Source organism: Callospermophilus lateralis, chromosome X, assembly GCF_048772815.1.
Source record: "Callospermophilus lateralis isolate mCalLat2 chromosome X, mCalLat2.hap1, whole genome shotgun sequence".
Classification (NCBI taxonomy): domain Eukaryota; kingdom Metazoa; phylum Chordata; class Mammalia; order Rodentia; family Sciuridae; genus Callospermophilus; species Callospermophilus lateralis.
The window spans coordinates 86,395,491-86,419,051 of NC_135325.1; the positions used below are offsets into that span (position 1 = coordinate 86,395,491).

Sequence of the window (23,561 nt, forward strand, 5' to 3'; positions counted from 1 at the left end):
TGATTTTAGAAGGAAATCCAGTCATTATTTATTTGGTTCCTCTCTTCTTGCTCTTTCACACATATATCCTGCTCTTTTCTTTGGGCCCTTCTTGGGGGATATCCTTCCTCCCAAATCACTCCCTGAAGCTGAGTTTGGGTATCAGTAGACACCTGAACACTCACTCTGAAGCTCTAATATGAAAGCTAGACCAGGACAGAGGGACAGCTGGGAGTTTGAGACAAATTTGCATAGCAGCTGTGTTAACTTTGGGCAAGTAAGTCACTTCAACTCACCAAGTCTTAGCTTCCTTACCAACAGTGAGAACATGTCCTTTATATGGAGGCTATGTGGATGACACATGACCATGAACATAGCATAGGCCTGGCCCTTAGGGGTGCTCAAGAAATATTGCTTGATCAGAAAAACAGCCTCCCCCACCCCCACTGGATGAGGGCCTCCATTGCCCTGTCTCTTTATACTCAGTCAGACACCAAGTTTATTTTTAGAAAAAAAAAGAGCAAAGTTTATTGAAACTTCAAGCTACATTTGAAAAATCCAAATCCAAATCCTGGAGACATATATCAGGATAAGGTGTCAGAAAGTGGAAAATTCACTGTCACAGAACCCCTTTGGAAACAAATTTCCTGGGCACATCCCTCAGGCCCCAATGGGATCAAAGTCATTCCCTCATCCACCCCTCATCCACAGCAGGATGCCATCTATCTGTTCAATTGAAAGTGTTCCACCAGAATTAAAAAAAAAAAAAAAAAAAAGTTCTCAAATGACAATGTGAAGTCCAAGCTGATCTTCTCTCAACCCCATTCTATGTAGTCAGCACCAGTGAATGGTGGGTTTGGCATTCGAAAAAGGATTTCACATGTCTTCAGTGGAGAGTTGGGGAAAGAAAGGGTACAGCAGCAAGGCATCTGTGGCCGCATTCTGAGGGCTGGCCCTCCTCTCCCTGCCTTTACTCTTGAGTTTTACTTAATCTAAAGGACAAACTGAATCGACGTGGTAAATGAGCACAGTCAAAGAATTAGCTTTAAGAGATAAGGGACCAGTCAATACTCCCAAAGCTGGTCAGGCCCTTCAACATGTAGGTGTATGTATATATGGATACATCGCTACACTAGGATATAGATCTAGCCCTATAGGTATATATACGCATTTATGGCTATATAGAAAAACTATGCCAATACTAACCAAACAGAACTTTGTAAGCGCTCATCCCAAAGCTGTAATCCCACACAGGGCTGTGCACAAAGCCATGCATTAGACCATATTAACTGACAGAAGGCTGACTTGGCTCAATCTCTCCCATCTGTGCCCCCTGCCTTGGCGAGGCAGGGGAGAAGGGAGAGGTTGCCTCTGCTTAAAACACAAGTGGCTTCTTCATAGAACAGTCATCAGGTGAAGCTGTTGAAGATGTCCATGGAAATGAAAAACAGACCCCTTTATACATTCTGGAGCAAACTGGCATCACATGTCAAACTACCTTTCTCCTTTGCCAGTTGCAGCTAAGTTGCCCAGGCCCTGGGAGCCCCCAGGGCGCAGTGGCATTAGAGGCTCACTGGCTTGGGGTTTTGAAGCCCCATGCAACTCAGCCTCCAGAGACCTGCTCTTTGTCAGGGGTCTGTCACTGGAGTGGACCCAGGTGGCCATGTCCTTGGGACATCTCTTGGCACCAGCTATGCTAGGTGTAAAGTTCTCCACGTGAGATGATGCTTGGGGAGCCAAAAACAAACCGGAAAGAACTAGGTAGAACAGGTTTCGTGGCTCTGCCCACCCTAAGGACAGAGCCACTTACACCGCAGAACCACCGGGGGCTTCAGGTGCTTGTGGGGATTCGGCAGCTGGCTCTTCAGGACTCAGCCGAGACTGGAACTTCTCCAGCTGTTCGGGGCTCGCCAGGGTCTTCAGGAGGGTGTTCTCACGCTCCAGCTGGGAGTTTTTCTCCACCAGCTCTCGGATCTGCTCCTTCAGTATCTCCACCTCCTCTCTCACAGCATACATCAGGTGATTCTTCACCAGATCCTGCCAAGGAGGAAACCACACAAAGAGATTCTTCAGCTACTGAGGCCCCTCTGCAGCACCTTCACCCTGCCACGGGGCTGCCTGCCCTAGCTTTCATGTTACTGCCTTGAGGCCTCCCCTCAGCATGCTGCTCCTGTAGCCCAATTCCTCATAGCTCCTCTCTGAAGCACTTAAACCTTCACACAGGAGTACCGTAGAATTTGGGCCTTGCCAGAGTTGGGAGCCAGGTTTTGAACAAGAAAGATCCACCTTCCTGCAAGTTCCTAAAGATTTTCAAGTCTGGCTGTTGTAGGGACTTTTGGAGTGAGAATTCTACTGGTTGCTGGTTTGCCCAGCTGCTGGTCTAAATCAGGGGTCCACGGGGACCTGCAGCACACCCCATCTTGTCGGTCTCCTTTACAAATCTTCACCAAAGAAATAAAATTGGCTATTTGGGAGTCTCTTCCCCTTCACAGGACCCAGCATACTAGAGTCACAGCTGGCCTGCAACCTGGTTGGACAGGCATTTGCTGGTGTGGGGTGTAGAGATTGCTCCATCCTCTCTGAATTTGATGACTGATTACACTAGGGGTGGGAAAGTGTGTCATTTAGGCTTCAGAGCACAATTAAGGGGCTTCTAATTGTGAGAAGCCCCGAGCCCCTATAGCCATTTTGCTTGCTCAGTGAAGTCTGACCTCTACCTGGTAAGCAGAGGGAGATGGTGTGGGGTGCTTGGCTTTCTATTTCCTCCCAACTTCTGACCCCAGCCCAGTCTCTGCAGAGGCACTGCAGTGCAGTTGCATCCAATGAGCTCTGGCCCCTGCCAATTGCAGGATACAAATACAAGAGTCTCAGCTCCCTGCCCTGCAGCAGCCCAGGAGGGAGCCAGAGGCTGCAGCAAAGCCCTGGGATGAAGGAGGGGGAGGGGAAAGGGAGCCCAGCAAGGGTAGACTGCTGTTACTCTAACCAGACTTTACCAAATGTCTCCAGGGAGGATAGGAATCTGGCTTTGGCTTTCTCAGGCCTTTGGCTAACAGCTTTTGTGCCCACCCCCTCAGTTCTGCCCAGAGTTACATAAGCAGCAGCTAAGTCTGGGGATGGGAATGACGCAGTGATGCCACTCACCATTGCCTGCTCAATCTTGTTGTCTATGGCCACCACGCTGGCTCCGGAGGCACTGTCAAGACAAAAGCAAAGCGACCCGTTACCCTCTCGGTTCCACTCTGAGTACCTGGCAGTTGTGACCAAAGTCTTCCATCTGCCCTGGGTCTTCCTCTCCCCTGCCTCCCTGGCCTGGAGTTCCAGGCAGTTTGGCAGCGGGTCCTTCTCTGGCCCCTGCAGGAAGCTGCACCTCCCCACCCAGGCTAGCTCAGCGCTGCCGCCCTGAGTTCCTTGAGTTCCTACCGACTCGAGCAGCCCGGGTCCTGGGGCCCATGGGCCAGCGTGGCCTGCCCAGGGATACACAAACAATGAGGGCGCCAGGTCTAGGAAGGCCCCCGCCGCAGGCCCAAAAGGTCCCAGGCAAACCTACCGGGCTGAGAACCTAGCTAAGAATTTCTTCTCTGCTCAGAAGCTTCCGGCCTTCTCCCCGGTGGTGCACCCCTGCCTGCCCGCGATCCCTATGCCTCTGGCTGCCTCTGCGGCTGCAGCAGCTGTTTCTCACCGCGCAGCAGCCGCAGGGACGCTCCGACGGCGGATCCCAGCGCGGTGGTGACCCCCCCTTCCTGCGTCCCCTACCCCCGCCCCTTCCCAGGATGCTGCACCACAGGGAACTGGGGCCGGCAGCGCAGGGCTCGCTCAGAGATCCAGCTCCCAGCCCAGCCCAGCCCCCGCCAGCGCCAGGCTGGAGCTGGGGCCAGTCGTTACCTGTTATCCAGCTTAACGGAAACCACATCCCCTCCAAGCAGGGAAGAGAAGAAGGAGATGGAGAAATTGTGCAGCTGATAGACCGCCACCTCCATGGGGGTCTGATACATTTCGGTGTTCATTGCTCAGATTGCCGGGGGAGCTCGGGCAGTGCTTCGGGCCTGCCTGGGCGGGCTGGGCAGCCGCTGGCTGCTGGCAAGCTGTACCGGGCTGGGCTCCGCGCTGGAGTCTGGCCCTGGAGCTAGGAGGGGGGTGAAGGCAGCGGAGCGGACCCAAAGCCAGACAGGCGCTCCAGCTGGAGTTGAAGGGAAGTGCCTGGAGGGGTGTCACCTAGTGTGTCACAAACTCCACTGCCTCCAGTCCAACCCAGACTCAGAGATATTTCGGCTCCTGCTTCTTTATATAGGAGGAGCTGGCTGCGTCACATGGCGTCAGGGGCCATGCAAATGAGTCCTGTACCCGGCTTTGTGGCCCAGTAAAACCACATCCCCTCCCTGAACCTTCGACTGGGACTCTAAACAGTTCAGCACTTTCTTGTGCCAACTGGCATCTCCAAAGAGGACTCTGGAGATTGGTAAAAACCAAACTGGAGCTGTTTTGCAAAGAAATGAGAAACAACAGCCTAACAGGAGGCAGAAAGCACTCAGTAGAGGGCGGTGCTGCTTTTAAAAGCACTTCTCCAGGTGTCAGCCACAGTACCCTGATGGTTTTGCAATGCTCTCATTGTCACACTCCACGCACGCACGCCCACCCTCACCATCAGAAGCCTCACTTTCTCCTTCTGGCTGCTCTCTCAGTCTCCCCCCAGCACATATACTGTGTCACCTGCACACTCACTCTTACTAATGCAGCTGTCCCCTGACTTGGCTACCAGCCTGCTCCAAACTCCAAAACCCATCCGCCCATTTCTTCCTTAGAATTTACAGGTGTGGGAGTATCTACCTGTGTACTGACAGGTTCACAGATTGGTGACATACAAGGAATGCACACAGAGGTTTGCATTAATCTGTTTATGCATGTGTATGGAGGAGAGGGTGTACAAGAGTGGATGAACATGTATGGGGGAGCTGCTAGGTTGGCAATAGAGGAGGTGGAGAAGAGATAGGATATGAGAGAGGGCACAGGAATGACCACAGATACCACTCCTTTTCTCTTCAGTCTTCCCATCTTACTCTGTAAATAAAATACACTCAACATAACCCGGGATCTCTCTCTTTTTTTTTTTAATTGATAACCCAGGATCTCATGTCCCTATTTTTAAAAAGTAAATCTCACCATTATGTATATCTACGAGGCACTAATTTTAAAAATTAAGTAAAGGGAACAGGGTGAGTGTATAAGGGAACAGAGGGAGGGTATAAGGGAGGGAAAAGGGAAGTACTAGGGACTGAATTGGAGCAAATTATATTCCATGCTTGTATAATTATGTCAAAATGAATCCTAATGTTATGTATAACTAAAAGGAAACAATTTTTTGTTACTTTCCTCCACCATATATCAGAATGAACCTCAATATTATGTATAACTATAATGCACAATAAAAACATAAGAAAATTTGTTACTTTCCTATGAAGAGCAAAGGACAAGAAAACTACTATATAAACCACCCAGGAAAACACCTGCCATGTGATGGATCCAGCCATGCATATAGCAGTAGAAGGTATTTCATGGAAAGAGGACTCTGGGCCACAAGGAAAATGATATGATTATTGCCTAATAAGAGTTATATATGTTTCCATCAAAACATATTTTCATTCTTTTCAGCCTCAAACTTAAAAAAAAAAAAAAAAGGCATGGGAGACTTGAGGTATTTCTAGCTCCTTTCGCTCCTACCTAAGTGAGGCCACCTGGTGGACAGAAGCAGAATTACATCTACAAGGGCAACCTAGGCAGGAAAAGGGATAGGTGATGCAACAGCACATGTTATTTATACAAACAGGGGACCACAAGGAGAACACTGGGTTCCACCAAATATACAATAGTTTGGATAAAGTTAAGGCTAGTACCCATAAATCAGTGTTCCACAGGCTGTGGTCCAAAGAAATATCCTAATGCAATCACGCTCCTGGAAAAGTACTGGGCCCTCTTATCAGCAAAGAAGGTAATTATTATTTGCTTCAGGATATTTCTCTTAACCAGGTACCTGGCACCAACACCCTAGCCAAAGCTCCAGCCAAACCCAGTCTGAAGGCCTTGATTGCATCTGGGTTTCCAGTACAGTTATGCCACCAAATAGCCAACATCTCTGGCTATGGCATGGGGCTCCACCTGTGGATTTCAGTGGTGGTAACATGTATACAATGCCCATTATTATTTTCAAAGGTCTAGCCAATAAAACTATCCAAGAAAACCCACTGCCTTAGCCCACTTTTTCCTACTTTAGGTGGGAGATGATCCTCATCAATGTATATTGTTAACTTTAGGACACAGGCTCTCTGAACCTGGTGTTTGCACTAAGCTGTGTGCAGTAGACTGAACAAAGGACAGACTATATTTATAGGTCATCAGAAAAGTTATCCGAGAAAAAAATACTTGAATCAATAGCTTAACTGATATTGGAATTCCCTGAAATATTAATCTGCTCTTTGTGCCACCCAGAGCTTTCTTGGTCCAGGAAGAGTCTGGGTTGATCTTTCATTGCCTTGTTAATTTTTTTCTAAACTATTGTTACCCATCCCAAGATTCCAAGGGAGGGTGAGGTAAAAAGGGGAGAGAAATAAGCTGGGTTGGCCAGGATTGGGAGAACACTGCTGGGAAAACAAGGTATAGGGCAGAAGTAAAACAGCTCTTTTGATGGGTGAGTCCCTTAGGTGAAAACAGAGGCAGAGAAATCCAGGCAGTTTGAAGAGGGACAGGAAAAAGGATTAAGATTACTATCAGAGCTGTGTTTGAATTGTTCACTTATTATACTTCAATTAAAAAACAAGCTGAAGCTGGGCATGATGGTACACGCCTGTAATCCCAGCAGCTTCAGAGGCTGAGGCAGGAGGATCATGAGTTCAAAACCAGCCTCAGCAACGTAGTGAGGCACTCAACTGAGCAAGATCCTGTCTCTAAATAAAATATTAAAAAGAGGCTAGGGATGTGTCCCAGTGGCTAAGTACCTCTGGGTTCAATCCCTGGTTCAAAACCAAAAAACAGAAAAAGCTGAAGCTGGGTGAAGTGGTGCAGGCCTGCAATCCCAGGGACTTGGGGAGGCTGAGGCAGGAGGATTGTAAGTTTGGGGCCAGCCTCAGCAACTTACTGAGATCCTAAGAAACTTAGCAAGACCTTGTCTCAAAATTAAAAAAAAAAAAATAAAAATGACTGGGGGTATAGCTTAGTAGTAAAGTACCCTTTGATTCAATCCCCAATACCAAATAAATAAGAAAAGAAAAAGAAAAACCAAGCTTAATTTGAGACACACTGACCATAATTGCTACAATTAATGGAGCATCAGTTGTAGGCAGACACTGTGCTGGCTGCGCCATCATTTCACTTATGAAGAAACAGGGTCTGAGAGGCTACCTTGCCCAAGGTGGCAGATCTAATAAATTGCAGACAGGTGTAGTGGTGCATGCCTGTAATCTCAGTGACTCAGGAAGCTGGAGACAGGAGGATCACAAGTTTGAGAACAGCCTGGGAAGCTTACCAAGACCCTATCTGATAATAAAAAATAAAAAAGCTGGGATATAGCTCTCTGGTAGAGTATCTCTGGGTTCAATCCCCAGTATCTATTTCTGTCTGTCTCTCACTGTCTGTCTCTCTGTCTCTCTGTCTCTCTGTCTCTCTCTCTCTCTCTCTCTCTCTCTCACACACACACACACACACACACACACACAGAGCTAATAAATTGCAGATATGGGACTTCAGTTCATGTCTTCCTGATCATAGTACACTGTTCATAGTACACCCACTTGTGTAGTATTTTAAACCCACTTGTGTAGTATTTTAAACAAGGAACCATGCTAAGAAGCATCAAGAATTTCCCAAACGGAACATCTTAAGTCAAAACATAAATTATCAGCACAGTGGAGCAGGGAATTGATTTTTTGAATGAGGGGAGACTTGAATGAATGAGTAGAGGCAGTTGGGGGATGGGTTGGAGGTGTCAAAGAGTGGCATGGAGGAAGAAAGGGTGAGGGGCAGGGGAAGTGTCCCTAGGATGCTGGCTGCACTAGTATTTGAGAGGCCAGAGGTTGACTTTGAATTCTGTAAGCACAGATAGTTTTCTGACCAGTTGGGGACTGAAGAATATCTAAACTGTCCCATTGGGCTTTAGAAAAGGCACAAGTTCACTCACATTCATTCAAAAGGCAGTCAAATAGTCCTCAAAGAAAGCTATCTCTCTAGGAAATATTCACCCAAATTCCAGAATGGATATATAGTCTTGGGGAATACCCAGTATTCCAAATAAGGTGTGCAGTCTTGGAATAACAACCACAGTGCAGTCAAACCTCGAGTTCTTTAGGCCCTACTCACGGAACCCTTAACTAATTCATCCCTGCCTTTTTTTTCTTTTCTTTTCTTTTCTTTTTTTTTTGGTGGCAGGGATTGAACCCAGGAGCATTTTACACCGAACCACATCCCCAGCCATTTTGATTTTTGATTTTCAGACAGAGACAGTTGCTTAGGGCCTCTCTAAGTCGCTGAGGCTGGCTTTGAACTTGCAATTTTCCTGCCTCAAACTCCAAATCTTCTGGGATTACAGGCATGTGTTACTGCTCCCAGATACCACCCTCTCTTCTTGCTATGCTCAACTTTTGGGAGAAGATCAACAAGAAAATAAGTTCATATCTGGGATTTAGTTAAAGAAAAAACAAACTTCAAAAAGATGCCTGGTCCCAGTCCAATTAGGGCCAATCTCTAATCCACATATCTACCTTTAATTCTGTTATGTGAGAAATGATCACCCTGAGGCCTTATGATCCTCTATTACTAAAATGACTAGATCCCAGAATCCAATAGAAGATGACAATGGACTTAAATGTCTCTGTACAAAGATTTTCTAACAATAAGAACAAGGGAGATAGAGATAGTTAGTAGGGGTAGGAGGAGGAAGAGGAACCCAAAGTTTTTTTTTTGTTTTTTTTTTTAACCCTTGGCACATCAGAAAATTCCTCTGCCCTTGGCTGTGGTGCACACCTGTAATCCTAGTGGCTGGGGAGGCTGAGGTGGGAGGATCATGAGTTCAAACCCAGTCTCAGCAAAGGTGAGGCACTAAGCAACTCAGTGAGACCCTGACTCTAAATGAAATACAAAAATAGGGCTGGGAATGTGGCTCAATAGTTGAGCACCCCCGAGTTCAATCCCCGGTACCAAAAAAAAAAAAAAAAAATTCCTCTGCCTAGAAGGATGATTTGAAGTTCAAAGCCAGCCTCAGTAACTTAGTGAGGCCCTAAGCAACTTTGCGAGACCTTGTTTCAAAATAAAAATAAAATAAAAAAGGGCTGGGGATGTGGCTCAGTGGTTAAGTGCCCTTCAGTTCAGTATCTGGAACTAAAAAAAAAAAAAAAAGAGAAAAGAAAGAAAATTCCTCTGCCCAGACAGCTGCACTAAACCTTAGAGAGTATAGAAGTTTGTGTTCTACGTGATATCTATTATCCAATCTAATATTTCTGAGTAATGTGCTGATCCTTGAAACTTTAAGTGTCCTTGTGTCCTATGAAGGTGGGCCACATACAGGAAGCAGTGGCCTAGCTTCAATAGCCCTGCAACAGCCAGGCATGGTGGTGCATGCCTGTAATCCCAACAGCTCTGGTGACTGAGGCAGGAGGATTGCAAGTTCAAAGCCAGCCTCAGCAATTTAGTGAAGCTCTAAGCAACTTGGCGAGACCCTGTTTCTAAATAAAATATAAAATAGGGCTGGAGAGGTGGCTCAGTAGTCAAGTGCCCCTGAATTCAATCCCTGGTACCCTCCTGAAAAAAAGGCCTGGGATATGGCTCAATGGTTAAATACCCCTGGGTTTAATCGCTGGTACACTCTCCCCCCTGCAAAAAAAAAAAAAAAAAAAAAAATCAAAAAATCAAAAAATAAACAAACAAAAAATAGCTCTGCAACAGTAACATTCATAAATATTGTCAAACTCTCCTTCTTACATCCCAGAATTTACAACACAGGCTAGATCCAGAGTCAGTGTAGCAAAAAGCGCCTAACTGATGAGCGAGGCCCTTCACTGTCTCTTGGTTCTAGCTTTAATGCCATGGGACTTTGTGACAAAACAGACACTGCTGACTCTCTCTCAGGGGCAACCTTCTAGCGGAGGAGAACATAATGAGGATGGAGCCAACTCCCCCCATTTCAGGAGATTCTAGAAGCCAACTTATTCTCTTTGAGCTGGAAGAAGAGTCTAAGCATCCCTGCTGGTCTCTTCTACTTCAAAAGCCACCTTCTTCAGGACAAGATCTCTTCTAACTCCCGGTTCCCACAGGACAGGGAAAGGGTGATTGGGCAAAGTCTGAGCAGCAGAAGCTTCAGGAAGATTCTCAACATGCTGACAAGGGGTGGCGAGCAGGCTCAGGGAGGGTGCGGTTGGATGGGGGAGGCAGTGAGGAGGAACATCTCACTTCCCCTTTTGTCACATTTGAAGCATTGTGTACCACACAGCCAAAAGGAAATTATTTATAGGCAAGTCTTCCTTATTTTCTAGAGGGAATGTTCCACCCAAGGATTCAGAAACATTGCCAGCAAAATACAGGGTCCTATGTCGAGAAGTGGAAAAAGATACCATGCAAGAGGTGTGGGACAAGCCACAAAGCAAACACTGGGTTAGGAGCTGGAAAAGGAAATACAAAAAGGATATTGAGCCCTACAGAGCACAGTGCTGATGAGACAGGTTGAAAAACACCCCCCACACATCCTGCGGCCCCCTTCCATCTGAGACTATGTCTAATTCTCATTACTTACTTGTCCCTTTTTCTGAAGAGGCTTGGGGAATAAGGAGGCTGAAATGCCATGGTTTAATTTTTCCTTCCTTCTCTCTTCTCTCTTCCCCTCTGGTTCCACTCCAATGTGGGAGACTACAGACAGGAAGGCCACTGCCACTTACATAGTTATTTTGTCTTCATGGAAAATCCCCAAAGTCCAGAAGAAGGGAAGCAAGAAGGAAAGACGATGACAGAGAAAGTGCCTTGTTCTCTGTGGATCATGTGAAGTGCCCTGCATGGACACAGCTGGGAGTTCCGACTTTGTAGGGGGCAAGAAAATGGGGAGGAGGGTATAGAAAGTGATGGGGGATGGGAGGGAGCCCAAGGAGAATCCTCATAGAGAGATGGATACTCTCTTGGAGAAGCAGCTCTAGCAAATGATTTTGGGCACACCCTGGTACTAGATGATGGCAAGAGCAATGAATTGTGCCTTTCAGCTTCCTCCTGGACAGGGTCCCGTGTGAGCTTCACAAACAATCTCTGAGTGACACTAGGATGGCAGGCAGCAGAGCCATACCCTGTTTTAGCAAGAAATTCTACCCCACCCGCCCATATTCAGAGAAACCCAAAACTACTCTTCAAATCATCTTTATTACCCCAACTTTGATGATTTACCATGGTAGGGGGCTGTCCAGGCATCTCATCTGGACTAGAAGTATTAGTGATTTATCCAGGAATTTAGTCAAAAGCTTAGTGGATCTTAAATTTCATGAACCTGTGTCAATTTTTATGCCTGTCTCCTTTCCTCTTATGTGTTTCAGCTGGGAAAATTTACCTCCATAATTTTTCTAAACCTTCTCATTTTTAACCTCCCCATTATCCAGCTACAAGTACAAAACAGATATTCCTAAAAAAGAGGTTTGTAAAATTAACCCTGGTAAATGGAATCACATTCCTTTCTCTTCCCCACACTCATTGTCATTAATATTCAATTCAATTAAGTTGACTGAATACGTATTCAAAGCCCAAGGCACATTTCAGAAAAGCATTAAAAAGTAAACCAGGAATACAAGCCCCGAATTGTGCATCCTTCCAAAATATCCTGAGTTTGTGGCGAGTTCAGAAAGATTTCCCTACTTGTTAGACCTCAGTGAAAGGCTTGCTTCAGGAAAAAAATCTGGGGCTCCAAGGTACACAGTACAGTAGCTTGGAGTTCAGGAGGATTACACCACTCCCATCCCTGAACACTACTTCACTCCAAAAGATGGGGTGTGTTTTTCTTCTTCCCACTGTGTCCTTTGGCCAATGCCTTCCTGACTGGGAGTAAAGCAGCAGTCATGAAGCTTAGGGTTTCTATAGGACCTACACCCAGGGGTGCTTAACCACGGAGCCAATCCTCAGTCCTTTTTATTTTTATTTAGAGTTAGGGTATCACTGACTTGCTTAGAGCCTTGCTAAATTGCTGAGGCTGGCTTTGAACTTTTGACCCCCTACCTCAGCCTCAGAGTTGCTGTGATTATAGGCATGTGCCACTGCACCTGACTCAACACCAATGGTTTGTAAAGCAAGGGAATAAGGTACAGGTGTTTGTTTTCTGAGTTGCCAGCCTGTCCTTCTGAGAAGGGGCTCTTGGCTTTCCTCCTTTGGTCAGCTATCTTACCCTTGTGCCATCTCCTTAGAAGCAGATGATAAAGTTCCTTATCCTTCCTTACAGACCAGTAAGCATTGTCAGGTATGCAAAAAGCCCCCTTCTATGGGCTGGGGATATAGCTCAGTTGGTAGAGTGCTTGCCTCACATGCACAAGGCCCTGGGTTCAATCCCTAGCACCACCACAAAAAAAAAAGAAAGAAAAAAAGCCCCCTTCTCACAGACCACCCTCTGGAAATCCTGGTACACTGCCTTTCTGGGGCTGGGAAAGAAAGTAGCAAAAACATGGCCACTATCCACATTAACTGTTCTGCAGAAGCCCTCTGCCAGCCTATCAACACTGGCAGGGCCTCTTCCCATCCCCTCTGCTCTTCCTATTTCCCACTGGCCAAAATTCTAAGTAATTTTCTCCGGCAGTTGCCAGTTACTTTGAGGAAAGACTTAGGGCTATGGGCAGTGCTTGGAAAAAGCCAGGAGAGTCTTGTCAGGGAGGCAGAGCCAGCAGACAAGGGGCCTGTGGAGAGAGCAGGGGCCCTGAGGTGGAGCACCTGGCTCTCCACTATGGGCCCCACTGTAGAATGTGTGACCTTTTAAGTGGTACAGGTTCACTAAGGAACAAAAGGATGGTTAATAATGCTGGGCCTCTTCAGGGGCTCCAGCTCCTCAGCCACTACGGGTAAGCATTATGAGCATCACAGGGCCCTCATATTGTGCTCTTGAGGCCTTGCTTACCTCACAGTAACACTCTTCATTGTGGGCTCACTTGAGGTGCTCCTTGATCCTGTGTTGCAGTACTCTATGACTTGTGAAGAACAGCTCTGCTGATTGCAAAGGGCCTCTGGCTCTGCAGATTCCCCCCCACCCCTTCCTTGATGAGAGAAGACCGCCCACCTCAGGTGGGGGGCAGGGGGAACACTACTCCCAAAACAGAAAAAAAAAAAAAAAAAGGAGAGAAACAGGGTGAGCTTCTCTCTGGGCAGGGCCCTCCAACCATGGGAACAGCGCCAGGGAACTCAAAAAGAGTAGTGGGCGGGGTTAAGGAAAGCCTCCTGCCTGGTTTAAGAATTGCTGACAAGGAATTACATACACCTTATCAGGAAGAAAGGGAAGCACAAAGCACTCACACATTTATGCAAACACCTTCTCCAGCCTTTCACACAGTCTGATTCTCAGAGATAGTGAGACAGGCCATCATATCTCTTTCTCTCTCTTTTTGCTGTTGCCAGCTTCCCCGTGACCCCAAAGGGGCAGTAATGCCACAAGGTGTGGCAAGATGGCAAGGCAGGATACTTTAGTTTAAGCTAGAGTGTCGAAAGTCATGGCCTCTGCTTTCTGTAACATCCAGAGTTGGCTGCATGTTGTACAGGGGTCATAGGTGGCAAGGTCTTAAAGGGAAACTTGGGGTGGCAATCAGGTGGGCACAAGGAGAACCAGCTTGAACAGTCACACTGCACCCTGGGAACAGGAAGTCCTGGAACTGCAGTTTTCAAAGACGTCAATCATACATTATAATGGACTCTTTTAAATGAGGGAGAATAAAAGACAAGCACCATTTGTACACAATCAATCACATGGATGCCTAAGGCAACCCAGAGACTCCTCCTGAGGACAGTTCTAACTAGAGCCAGTCCTGGAAAAGGTGCCCTCTGTGTCTGGCTACCTCAGAAGTATGATCTCAAGGGTATTGAGAAAAAAAAAATCCCTCTCAGTCAGAGCTGTTTCCCAGACTTGCTACTGAGGTACCTAGAAAGGTCACCACCAAAGTCATGACTTTGAGTTCCAGTGATCTGTCCTGCAATTCTATACACTAAGAGGAAGAAAAGTTTCTTTTTCAATGCAAAAGCCTTGAGAAGGTGCCACATTCAGTCACTAACAGTTCAAGCACTTCAGTATGAATTAAATTATCATATTACTTTCAACAGGGTAGTGAGTGATGAATCAGGGTCAGAAGATAACTGGACACACAGCAAGTAAACCTTGAGAGTGGATTGGGGAGAGAAAGAAATGGATCTGGATGAGATTCTTAAAACTAGAATCACCTGAGAAGGTTTGTACAGGGCTCTAGCTCTAGCAAGTCATGTGGGATGGGTCTGGAGCTGGGGGAGGGTATTTTTCAGGTGATTTCAATATAGCTCTTTTTGCACCAGTCTACAGAACTCCTTTTAAGAATTGCTGACAAGAGGGGGTGGGATGTAGCTCAGTGGTAAAGCACTTGCTTAGCGTGCACAAGGGCTCGGGTTCAATATCCAACAAACCCACCCCCATCCCCTGCAAAGAAGGCCGGGCATGGCAGTGCACACCTGTAATCTCAGCAATTTGGCAGGCTGAGGTAGGATGATTGCAAGTTCGAGGCCAGCCTCAGCAACTTAGTGTAGCCCCTAACTCAAAATAAGAAAAAGGGCTGGAGATGTAGATCAGTGGTAAAGTGCCCCTGGGTTCAATTCTCAGCACCCTACCCCCCCCACACACACAAAGGAACTGCTGACAACAAATACACACACCTCTTCAGGAAGAAAGAGAAGCACAGGGCACAGGGCACAGTCTTTTCATTGAACCTACTCTGATTTATATCCAAATCTTTGGCAAAATTTGCCTCTCTCTTATGACAAACAAATTTCTTCTAAGACACTTCACAGTTGTCAGTGGGAACTCTCCACCTGGGAGGTTGGGGTTTGGGGGCACATCTCAGTAGAAAAGAACCCAGGCCAGAGAACAGAAAGGGGCTAATATTTTTCTTGTGTTTCAGCCCTATCTCCTTCTACAGAAGCCAGCTTTCCTGTAGCCCAGTGACTGTCACCACCCAGTCAAATATGGGTTGATTCCCAGGTTAACTGGAGGGGTGTGACTCATTCCCCATCAGGAACCTGCTGAGGCTGACTACAAACATACCTATCACCACCTGATCCAAGCTTGGAGCTCACCTGCCCCTTCCATGATCACCCCATTCCATGGCTTGTGAGCTTCTCCCTGGCAATGAGGCTGCCTCTACCGCTCACAACTCCCTTCTGCCAAGGGGGATTGAGAAGGGAATTCACTGTTCTTTGTGGTACCATCTGACCTGTGCTTGGGTATTTTATGTTTAAATTACACTGCCTGCTAGGTTTGGGGCTTATAAATAAACAAAGGCTATGCTTCCCTCCAAAGCCTGAACTGCCTAGCTCCCTACCAGCAGCACAGTGACCCTTTTAACCCCTTCTCTCACTCCTTGAGTCAGTTCATGTTGTGGGTAGGGTTGGAAAAAAAAAAGATATTTTGAGTTAGGTCAAAAGCCTGGAAATTCTTACTACCAGCCTAAACTATCATCGCCGAACCATTCCTGATGACATGAATACTAAGCACTGAAGTCACCTTACCAAGTACAAACTTCTTTGAAAAGCCATACATGACTATGAAGATAAAGCACAAAAATGGAAAATTCCAAGTATCAGAGTTGATTATTTTTGAAAAAATCTACTTACAGATGTCTTTATGCCACCAAGTAAAGACCGAAGTGCTCAGGTCTTTGTGGGTGGAAACTTTGTGAGCATGAGAGGCACTAAAGACCTATGGACAGCAGAGCATGGTGGGCCTGACCAGGAAAAGCTTCTTGCCAATGCTCATACACCTTAAAAAATAAGAGGAACACTAGCTCCTATGTCCTGGGATAGGACTCTAACAGCAAACTACCAAATCCTGGTCAACAGTTCTGACATCCTGTTATTTGCTAAAACTAATAATACTGTGGAGTTTGTTGACAGAGTTGCAAAACAGCTAAAGTAAATATGGAAACTGAGGAACAGCCAACTGTAGACAGTTACTAGCTCAGCAGTTGGGAAGAAAGGAGTCTTAGAGATCTTCCTTGGACATCTTGGGGAACCAAGGCCTGAGCACAGTTGGGAGATAACCTAGAGGCATCTGTCATGTCACCAGGTGAGTTCTCTCCAACAATAGGCTGCTGCAATGATGAGTTTGATTCATGTGGCTGATACTGATCCTTCAGACAAATAGTTGTGATAAGGAGAACTGAGAGGGACTCTCCTGATGCATATGTGAAGGGAGGGACTCCTTGAGGACTGCCCTAGCACCCATTCTAGATGAACTTGATCAAGTGAGAATTAAATTAAGTCAGGAGGCCAGAATTCTTTTTCCACATTGGCCATTAACTAGTTGGAGGACTGCACAGAAGCTTCAAAACATCCTACAGGGTTTGATCCTCATCCCTGAAATGAAAATCATGCTCTTTCTCTCCTATAACATATACATACATGCATGGTATACATGTTTATAGATGCTCTAAGTTTTGGAAACATAGGTAATTGCATTTTATGTTTTTAACAGATTAAAGATTATTTTTATGGACCTAGTACCTTTACTTTATTTATTTATTTAATTATTTTTATGTGACGCTGAGGATGGAACCCAGTGCCTCAAACATGCTACACAAGTGCTTTACCACTGAGCCACAATACCAGCACAGATAAAAGATGTTCTTGATGGCATTATATATATTTGGTTTATGTTTCCAAACTTATGGATACCCTGTAGGCGGCATTCTTGAGTTCTTTGGAGAGTGAAAAAGGGCCATATTAATATGATACACTTTGTGATGAGTAAGGGTCCTGATCCCCTAATCACCCCTGGTAAAATGGCTCTCCAAATGTGTAGCACTTTCAAAGCTGTTTGAAAGTCTAACACTTCTAAACTTTTGTCCAGTTGTGATTTTTGTTACCATAGTTTCACAAATTATCCAAACTACCTATGGGGAAGGGTGGTTTGTGGAATTAATGTTAACATGAATCAGTATTTAAATTATTCTTTTGGAGTTCATAGCAATCTTTCCAGTACAAAGGACTTCTAACTTGCACATTTTTTTCTGTACTGGGGATTGAACCCAGGAGTACTCTACCCCTAAGCTATTTCCCCAGCCCTTTTTATATTTTGAGACAAGGCCTCACTAAGTTGCTGAGGCTAGCCTCAAACTTTGAGATCCTCTTGCATCAGCCTCCTGAGTTGCTGGGATTACAGCAACTCAGGTGTGTGCCACCATTGCCTGTCCTGACTTATACAACTTTTTGACCTTGAGAGCCTCTTTGATGGCAAAGTCAGTCATCAGAAGGACCTCTATTGCTTCAGGCACAGCCAGAGAGGCCCATGATTAAAAGTGGGCAACAGGCAACAAAAAGACTCAAGTAAGCATCCATTGGCTTCCTAGATTAGAATATATGTTCTGTGAGAGCAGGGGCTTGTCTTATCTATCATTGTACTCCCATGGCATGGACACAGGGCAAATGTGGTTAATAAATGAAAAAAAAAGAACTGGCTAAGTGTTAAAATTTTGCTAAGAGCCCCAGTGGAGAAGAACTAGGCAAATTCATGTATTAGCGTTTTGTTAACACTTGAATTTGGGAACAGTCATTGTTTGAGAGAAATTCTGCAGTTAAAATACGAAAGACCTGTGAAAATCAAACATACTTGGAAAACCCAAACACAGTTCAATTGAATAAGTGGTCACTAATGACCTGAAAGCAAGGCCCTACCTCTTAAATAAAAGGGATAATTTACCCAGCTATGTGCTCCTGATTCTCCAGTAATGCTGTGACTTTGGTCACTTTCCATCTTTAGCTAAAGGGGCTGGGTCACTTGCGAACAGGTCACACACAGGGAGCAGTAGAGGGTGATAAAGCCCAGGAGCAGGGCAGCCAAGTCTCAGCTGGCACCAATATCAAAGAGGGATTTAGGGCTAGCAGGCCTGATTCTCTGAGTGACAGCCATGTAACTAGAATGATGGGGCAGGGGTGGGGAATGACAAAATAATCCCAGATAAAAATATCCTGATGCTTACCAAGAGAAAGGAAATCCTAATCATTAGTGTCATCCTTGGGTTTGAAATCTTGAGGTGCCCTATTAAAATGAAAGGTCTTTCTCAGAGGGGGAACTATTTAGTTTTTCTCAGGGAAGGAACATGATGACCTCTTCAGCTTGGTCTGAACAGTAGGGGGCTTCTGGGAGAAGTGACTCAGACTTGCTAAATATAGATTGGTGGTGTGCTGGGGGCTTATCACAATGGGTACTTGTTACCTGGCGGCCTTGGGCTTTCTGGTAACATGCAAATACTCCCAAATAGCTGTCAAAAAAACCAAATTGCTTGTGAATGGGCAGCTTTAAGAGTAATAGAGTTTCTGGGGCTGTGGTTGTAGCTCAGTGGTAGAGTGCTTGCCTAGCATATGTGAGGCACTGAGTTCGATTCTCAGCACCACATAAAAATAAATAAATAAATAAATAAAATAAAGGTATTAAAAAAAAGAGTAATAGAATTTATGGCTCCTGAGCACAGTTGGGAGATAACCTAGAGACATCTGTCATGTCACCAGGTGAGTTCTCTCAACAATAGGCTGCTGCAATGATGGGTTTCACCCATGTGGCTGATACTGATCCTTCAGACAAATAGTTGTGATAAGGAGAATTGAGAGGGACTCTCCTGATGCATATGAGAAGGGAGGGACTCCCTGAGGACTGCTCTAGCACCATTCTAGATGAACTTGATCAATTAAGAATTAAATTAAGTCAGGAGGCCAGAATTCTTTTTCCACATTGGCCATTAGCTAGCTGGAAGACTGCATAGAAGGTTTCCAGATCCTCATGACTGAAATGGCAATCATACTATTCCTCTCCTATAACATATACACCATGCAAGGTGATTGCTTTTTCCTTCTCTTCTTGGTAAATAAAAACAAACTGTTATGCTGGGCACAGAGATGGGCAACTATAATCCTGGTAACTTGGGAGGTTGAGGCAGGAGGATCATTTAAGTTTGAGGCTAGCCTCAGCAACTTAATGAGACACTATCTCAAATATTCAAAAGGACTTAGGGTCTGAGTTTGTGTTCAGTGGTAAAGTGCTTGTCTACCATGTGTGAGGCACTGGGTTTGAGCCTCAGCACCACATAAAAAATAAATACATAAAATAAAGTTTAAAAAAAGGGCTCAGGATGTAGCTCAGTGGTAAAGCACCCTTGAGTTCAAACTCAAGTACTGAAAAAAATAAAAATAAAAAGAGCAAGTTGTTATGAAGATGCTGTGCAAAGCAGCAATGCTGCCTTGGCCATGTTGGGGACATTTATCTGCCTGGGAGACCCCATTTGCTTGCTCACCAAAACATCCTTCCTGGATGAGTCCTCCTCAAACTCTACTACCTCATTTATAAGGTGGCATAGCTGAGAAATTGACCCTGGGAAAGTCTATGGCTGAGAGGTTAGATGGATTCTCCTTCCCTGGGGCAATTTCCTTCTACCAAGAGCCTCCGGATAACCTAAAGGAATGAGTCCAGTGAGGGAAATTCCAAGCAGAAGGGCAGGGGAGCTTTGTTTGGCCATTTTCTGCCATTCTCTGTTAGCTGTGGTCTTCTATACCTGTGCACCAGGTGGCCCTGGAAGGAGACATACTCACAATAGAGCTGGTGAGGGCAGCCCTTGTCCCTCATTCTCTCTCCTTCTTGCCCTTGTAAAACTCTGGAAAATCCTCAGCCCTGGGGCTCCCTCTAGCTTGACCAGGTGACAGCCACCTGCCTGACACCAAGCAGAGCTAGCCTCAAGAGGGTGAGGGGAGTAGGACTGGGCATCCCCCCACCCCTGTGGTCCTGTTCTGAGGTGCTGACAGCTGGGAGAGGACCTGAAACCAGTTAGCCTGGGGCTTCCAGCCAGCAGTGTATTTTCATCTTGTTTTGACTGGGACTGACCTCCCCTGTGTAAACACATCCACATCAGGAGGGAGAAAATGTAGAACAGCTTAAAATAGGTGCATGGAATGAATCCCACCCATGAATCACCAGAGCAGGGAATGCCCAGCAGGTGGGCCTCGCTTTAAGCAAAACTGACATATGAAAATCTCCATTTAACAAGAGGGCAAGGATGGATAACTGTGAGGTCTTGACCTTCCACTGGGAGATCTCAAAGCCTCATCTGGTACAAATAACAGCAGCAGCTCCCAAGTACTGAATGTTTAGAGGGCACTTGGCTAAGAATAATATATACATTAGCTTTTTAAATTTTGTCCACAGTCTTAGGAATTAGATATCAGGTTTGAAAGGAAAGTGACCACAACACTCGGAGCAACCAAAAGATCTTTATTGCAGCAGTGCAACAAAGAGAAAGGAAAGAAGGGGGGAGAGAGGGGGGGGGGAGGGAGGGAGGAAGAGGGGAGATGAAGAGGGAGAGAGCAAGAGCAAGAGAGAGACAGCGCACGCAAGAAAGATAAAGAGCAAGAGAGATAGAGCAAGAGAGAGAGCAAGAGAGAGGGGGGCCTGGCAGGAGGGAGTTTTTATACCCCAAATCTAATGGGGCCTCTGGGTCTGCAAGCTGCCTTGTTGGCCCAAGGGGGGGTTAAGTGTTCAGCCTTGAGCAGGGCTGAATGTTCAGACTTGAGCCAAACAGGTGATAAAGGACCAGATAGAGGGACGTTTGAGTGTGTGGGCTATCTTGCAGCCAGCATCTGTTCAGCCTGCCCTGCAGACAACACAGTTCAGCCTGCTCTGCACCCAACAGGGTTATCATCAGGCCATAGTATGGATGAGGAAACTGAGGCACAGAGATGTTCAATGACTTACCTGGGGCTGCACAACTAGTAAGGAGCAGAGGCCAGATGAGAACCCCTGGTCTATGACTCCAAAGTGCTGTCTGTCTCTAGCTGGGTATTGCACTTTGTTTTGAGTTCCAGGCACAACTTCATTCTAGGCAATGACTGGAACTTGCATCATTGTGACTTCTCACTGAATGCCCCTTCACAGCAGCTGCAGCTGAATCTGATGAGTCCTTAGCAGGGTCATGGTAGGGAAGACCTTGGTTGGAAGCTGGCCCTTTCCACTGACTAAAGCAACATCAAGTTAGATAATTTCCCTGAAGAGTGAGCACCCTCTGGAATTCTATGATGGGATTAATCTGCATTTCAATTTAGGGATTGGCAGATTTTTGAAGGGCAGCTTCTTGCCCATTCTTAGGGATGGGCCCTTCAGAAAGGGCAAATAGGTACAAACTACCCAGACATCAGGCTGGAGAAGGGACAAAAGACTCAGTATAATCCAGTATAAGGAAAGACCAAATGTAAACATGTATTTTGAAACAAAATGTCACCCATCACTGTGTCTGTGCAGGACAGGCCTCCAGGCTAAACTGTGAAGTAGGAGCCTGTCTTCAGAACCTTCCTGCTTCCTTTTGGTACCTTCCTCCTACCTGTCCCCTTAGGCAACCAGTGCCCTCCTGTTGTCTGGAGTTTCAGGGGGCCCACTGATGCAGAGGTGGGGGGGTTACTTGCCTCTCCAGCAATGCCCTCTTTAAGTGACACTCCCAGTTTCCCTCCCACAAATCAAATGTATCTGGGCCAGCCCTGAAGCACAGATCGAAGAAATTTGTGTAAATGGCAGGTAATGGCTTAACAGGTTTTCCTTAGTCAGATCACAGGGGCTTTAATCTAAAGGATTCAATCAATGATATAATTTTAGTCATAGGTGGGGGGTGGCAATTGTGGGGGGAGATTGCTTATCAATGCTCTTCAAAGCTTGCCAAGAAGATCACCCTCTACTCTACTGGTATGTCTGATTCTATGTATGGGGTAAATATTACCCTCTTTCACCCATGCTGTATTCTTTTAAGAACACAGAGGAGCTTGGAGTGGTGGTGCACACCTGTAATCCTAGTGGCTCAGGAAGCTGAGGCAGGAGGATTGTGAGTTTAAAGCCAGCCTTAGCAACTTAATGAATCCCTAAGCAACTCAGTGAGACCCTGTCTCTAAGTAAAATATAAAAAAGGGCTGGGGATGTGGCTTAGTGGTTAAGTGCTCCTGGGTTCAATTCCCTGTACCAAAACCAAAAACAAAAATACAGACAAGCCAGGTACAGTGGCACATGCCTGTAATCTCAGCTACTCAGGAAGCTGAGGCAGAAGGATTACAAGATCAAGGCCAGTCTGGGCAACTTAATAAGACCCTGCCTCAAAATAAAAAATAAAAAGGGCTGGGGTGTCACTTAGTAGTAGAGTGCTTGCCTAGCATGTGTGAAGCCATGGGGTTCAATCCCCAGGACTAAAATCAAGGAAAAAAAGAACATAGTGGAAAGAACACTGGAATAGTAATTAGGAAGCCTGGGTTCTGGCCTGCTTTTGCCACTGGCTACCAGAACAACCTTGAAAATCCCCATAAGCATTCTGTCCCTAGTTCCCCCTAATTGTAAGATGAGAAGATTGGGGATGGAAATATATATTTTTTTGGGTGCTTCTTTGAAGAAAGATACAGTTATTCAAACTGAGAGCTTCATGAAGCCAGGAACATGTCTCAAGTGTCTGGTACAGGTATGTTGAATAGCTGAATTGAATGAATGGACAGCAAAAGTGACTTCTAAAGTTGATGCCAGTTTTAATAGGCTCTGCCATGATCTTCTGAGACACAGCTATTTGCAGCTCTATCTCAGAGTCAAGAGGCCTAGGCCAAGGGATAAGTTAGAACTTCAGGCCCTTGTCCTTAGGTCCAGGATGTGTCTGCACCACCAGGTGCAGGGGCACCCTGCAATGGGGAGGGGCAGATTTGAGACCAAAGGCAGAAAGCAAGCTTCCATGAGACCCAGGAGGTTTGCAGGATGCTGGATTGGGGTGGGGGCAAGAGGTTTGTAGGAAGGGCAGGATTGGTCAGGAGGAGGAGCCAGTAACATTTACACAGTTTTCTGTAAAACGGGAAGCCCATATAACAGAGACCTGATGGGTGTCTGGGCTGAGGTAGGAAAAGTGCCGAGTTGCATGGTGACTCAAGGTCAGGAGCTGGAATGGGGCCCAGAGCTCTCAAGCCTCCCCTCACCCCCTTGGGACTGGCCCCTGGCTCCAGGCCAGCTCCATGAATAGCTTCCCCCACCCCCACTCCACCCCTCCACAAGTCCAGCTTCCTTCTCCAGCCACCACCATGGCCCTCCCCCTCCCTGTTCTCCCAAGGCTATATGGAATTCCTTCCCTAACCTCCCTCCAAGGACTTAGCTGGTGTAGTCACCCACTAGAGTTGTCCAACTTCACTTCTGGGTAGAGCTGCCCCCCTTACCAGGGTTGCCCACATTCGCCCTGACATCACTCCTTTCCTCCTTATGCAAAAGGGTGGAGGTTTGCCAGCTTTGGGTCCCTCCCCCTCTTACATACCCCCTGCCATGCTCCATTGCCCAGGCCTTCTCCTAGGAACACTCCCAGATTGTATTCTGAGTT

At 46.2% G+C, this 23,561-nt stretch overlaps 1 protein-coding gene across 6 annotated transcripts in view; it reads right to left on the minus strand.

Moving 5' to 3' along the window:
• Nucleotides 1-477: 477 nt before the first annotated feature.
• Tsc22d3 (TSC22 domain family member 3) overlaps nucleotides 478-23,561 on the minus strand; it is a 66,510-nt gene continuing 43,426 nt past the window's right edge. For 4 of the 6 annotated variants that reach the window (XM_077106870.1, XM_077106871.1, XM_077106872.1 and 1 more), the window contains exons 3-4: nucleotides 3,121-3,172; nucleotides 478-2,016 (exon numbers count right to left, since the gene is read on the minus strand). In XM_077106870.1, the coding sequence (XP_076962985.1) occupies nucleotides 1,786-2,016; nucleotides 3,121-3,172 (283 nt within the window). In that variant the 3' untranslated portion in view covers nucleotides 478-1,785. Of the gene's footprint in view, nucleotides 2,017-3,120; nucleotides 3,173-3,526; nucleotides 3,691-3,861; nucleotides 4,249-23,561 lie in introns of those variants that run through there. The other 2 variants (XM_077106874.1, XM_077106875.1) reach the window with 2 other exon arrangements.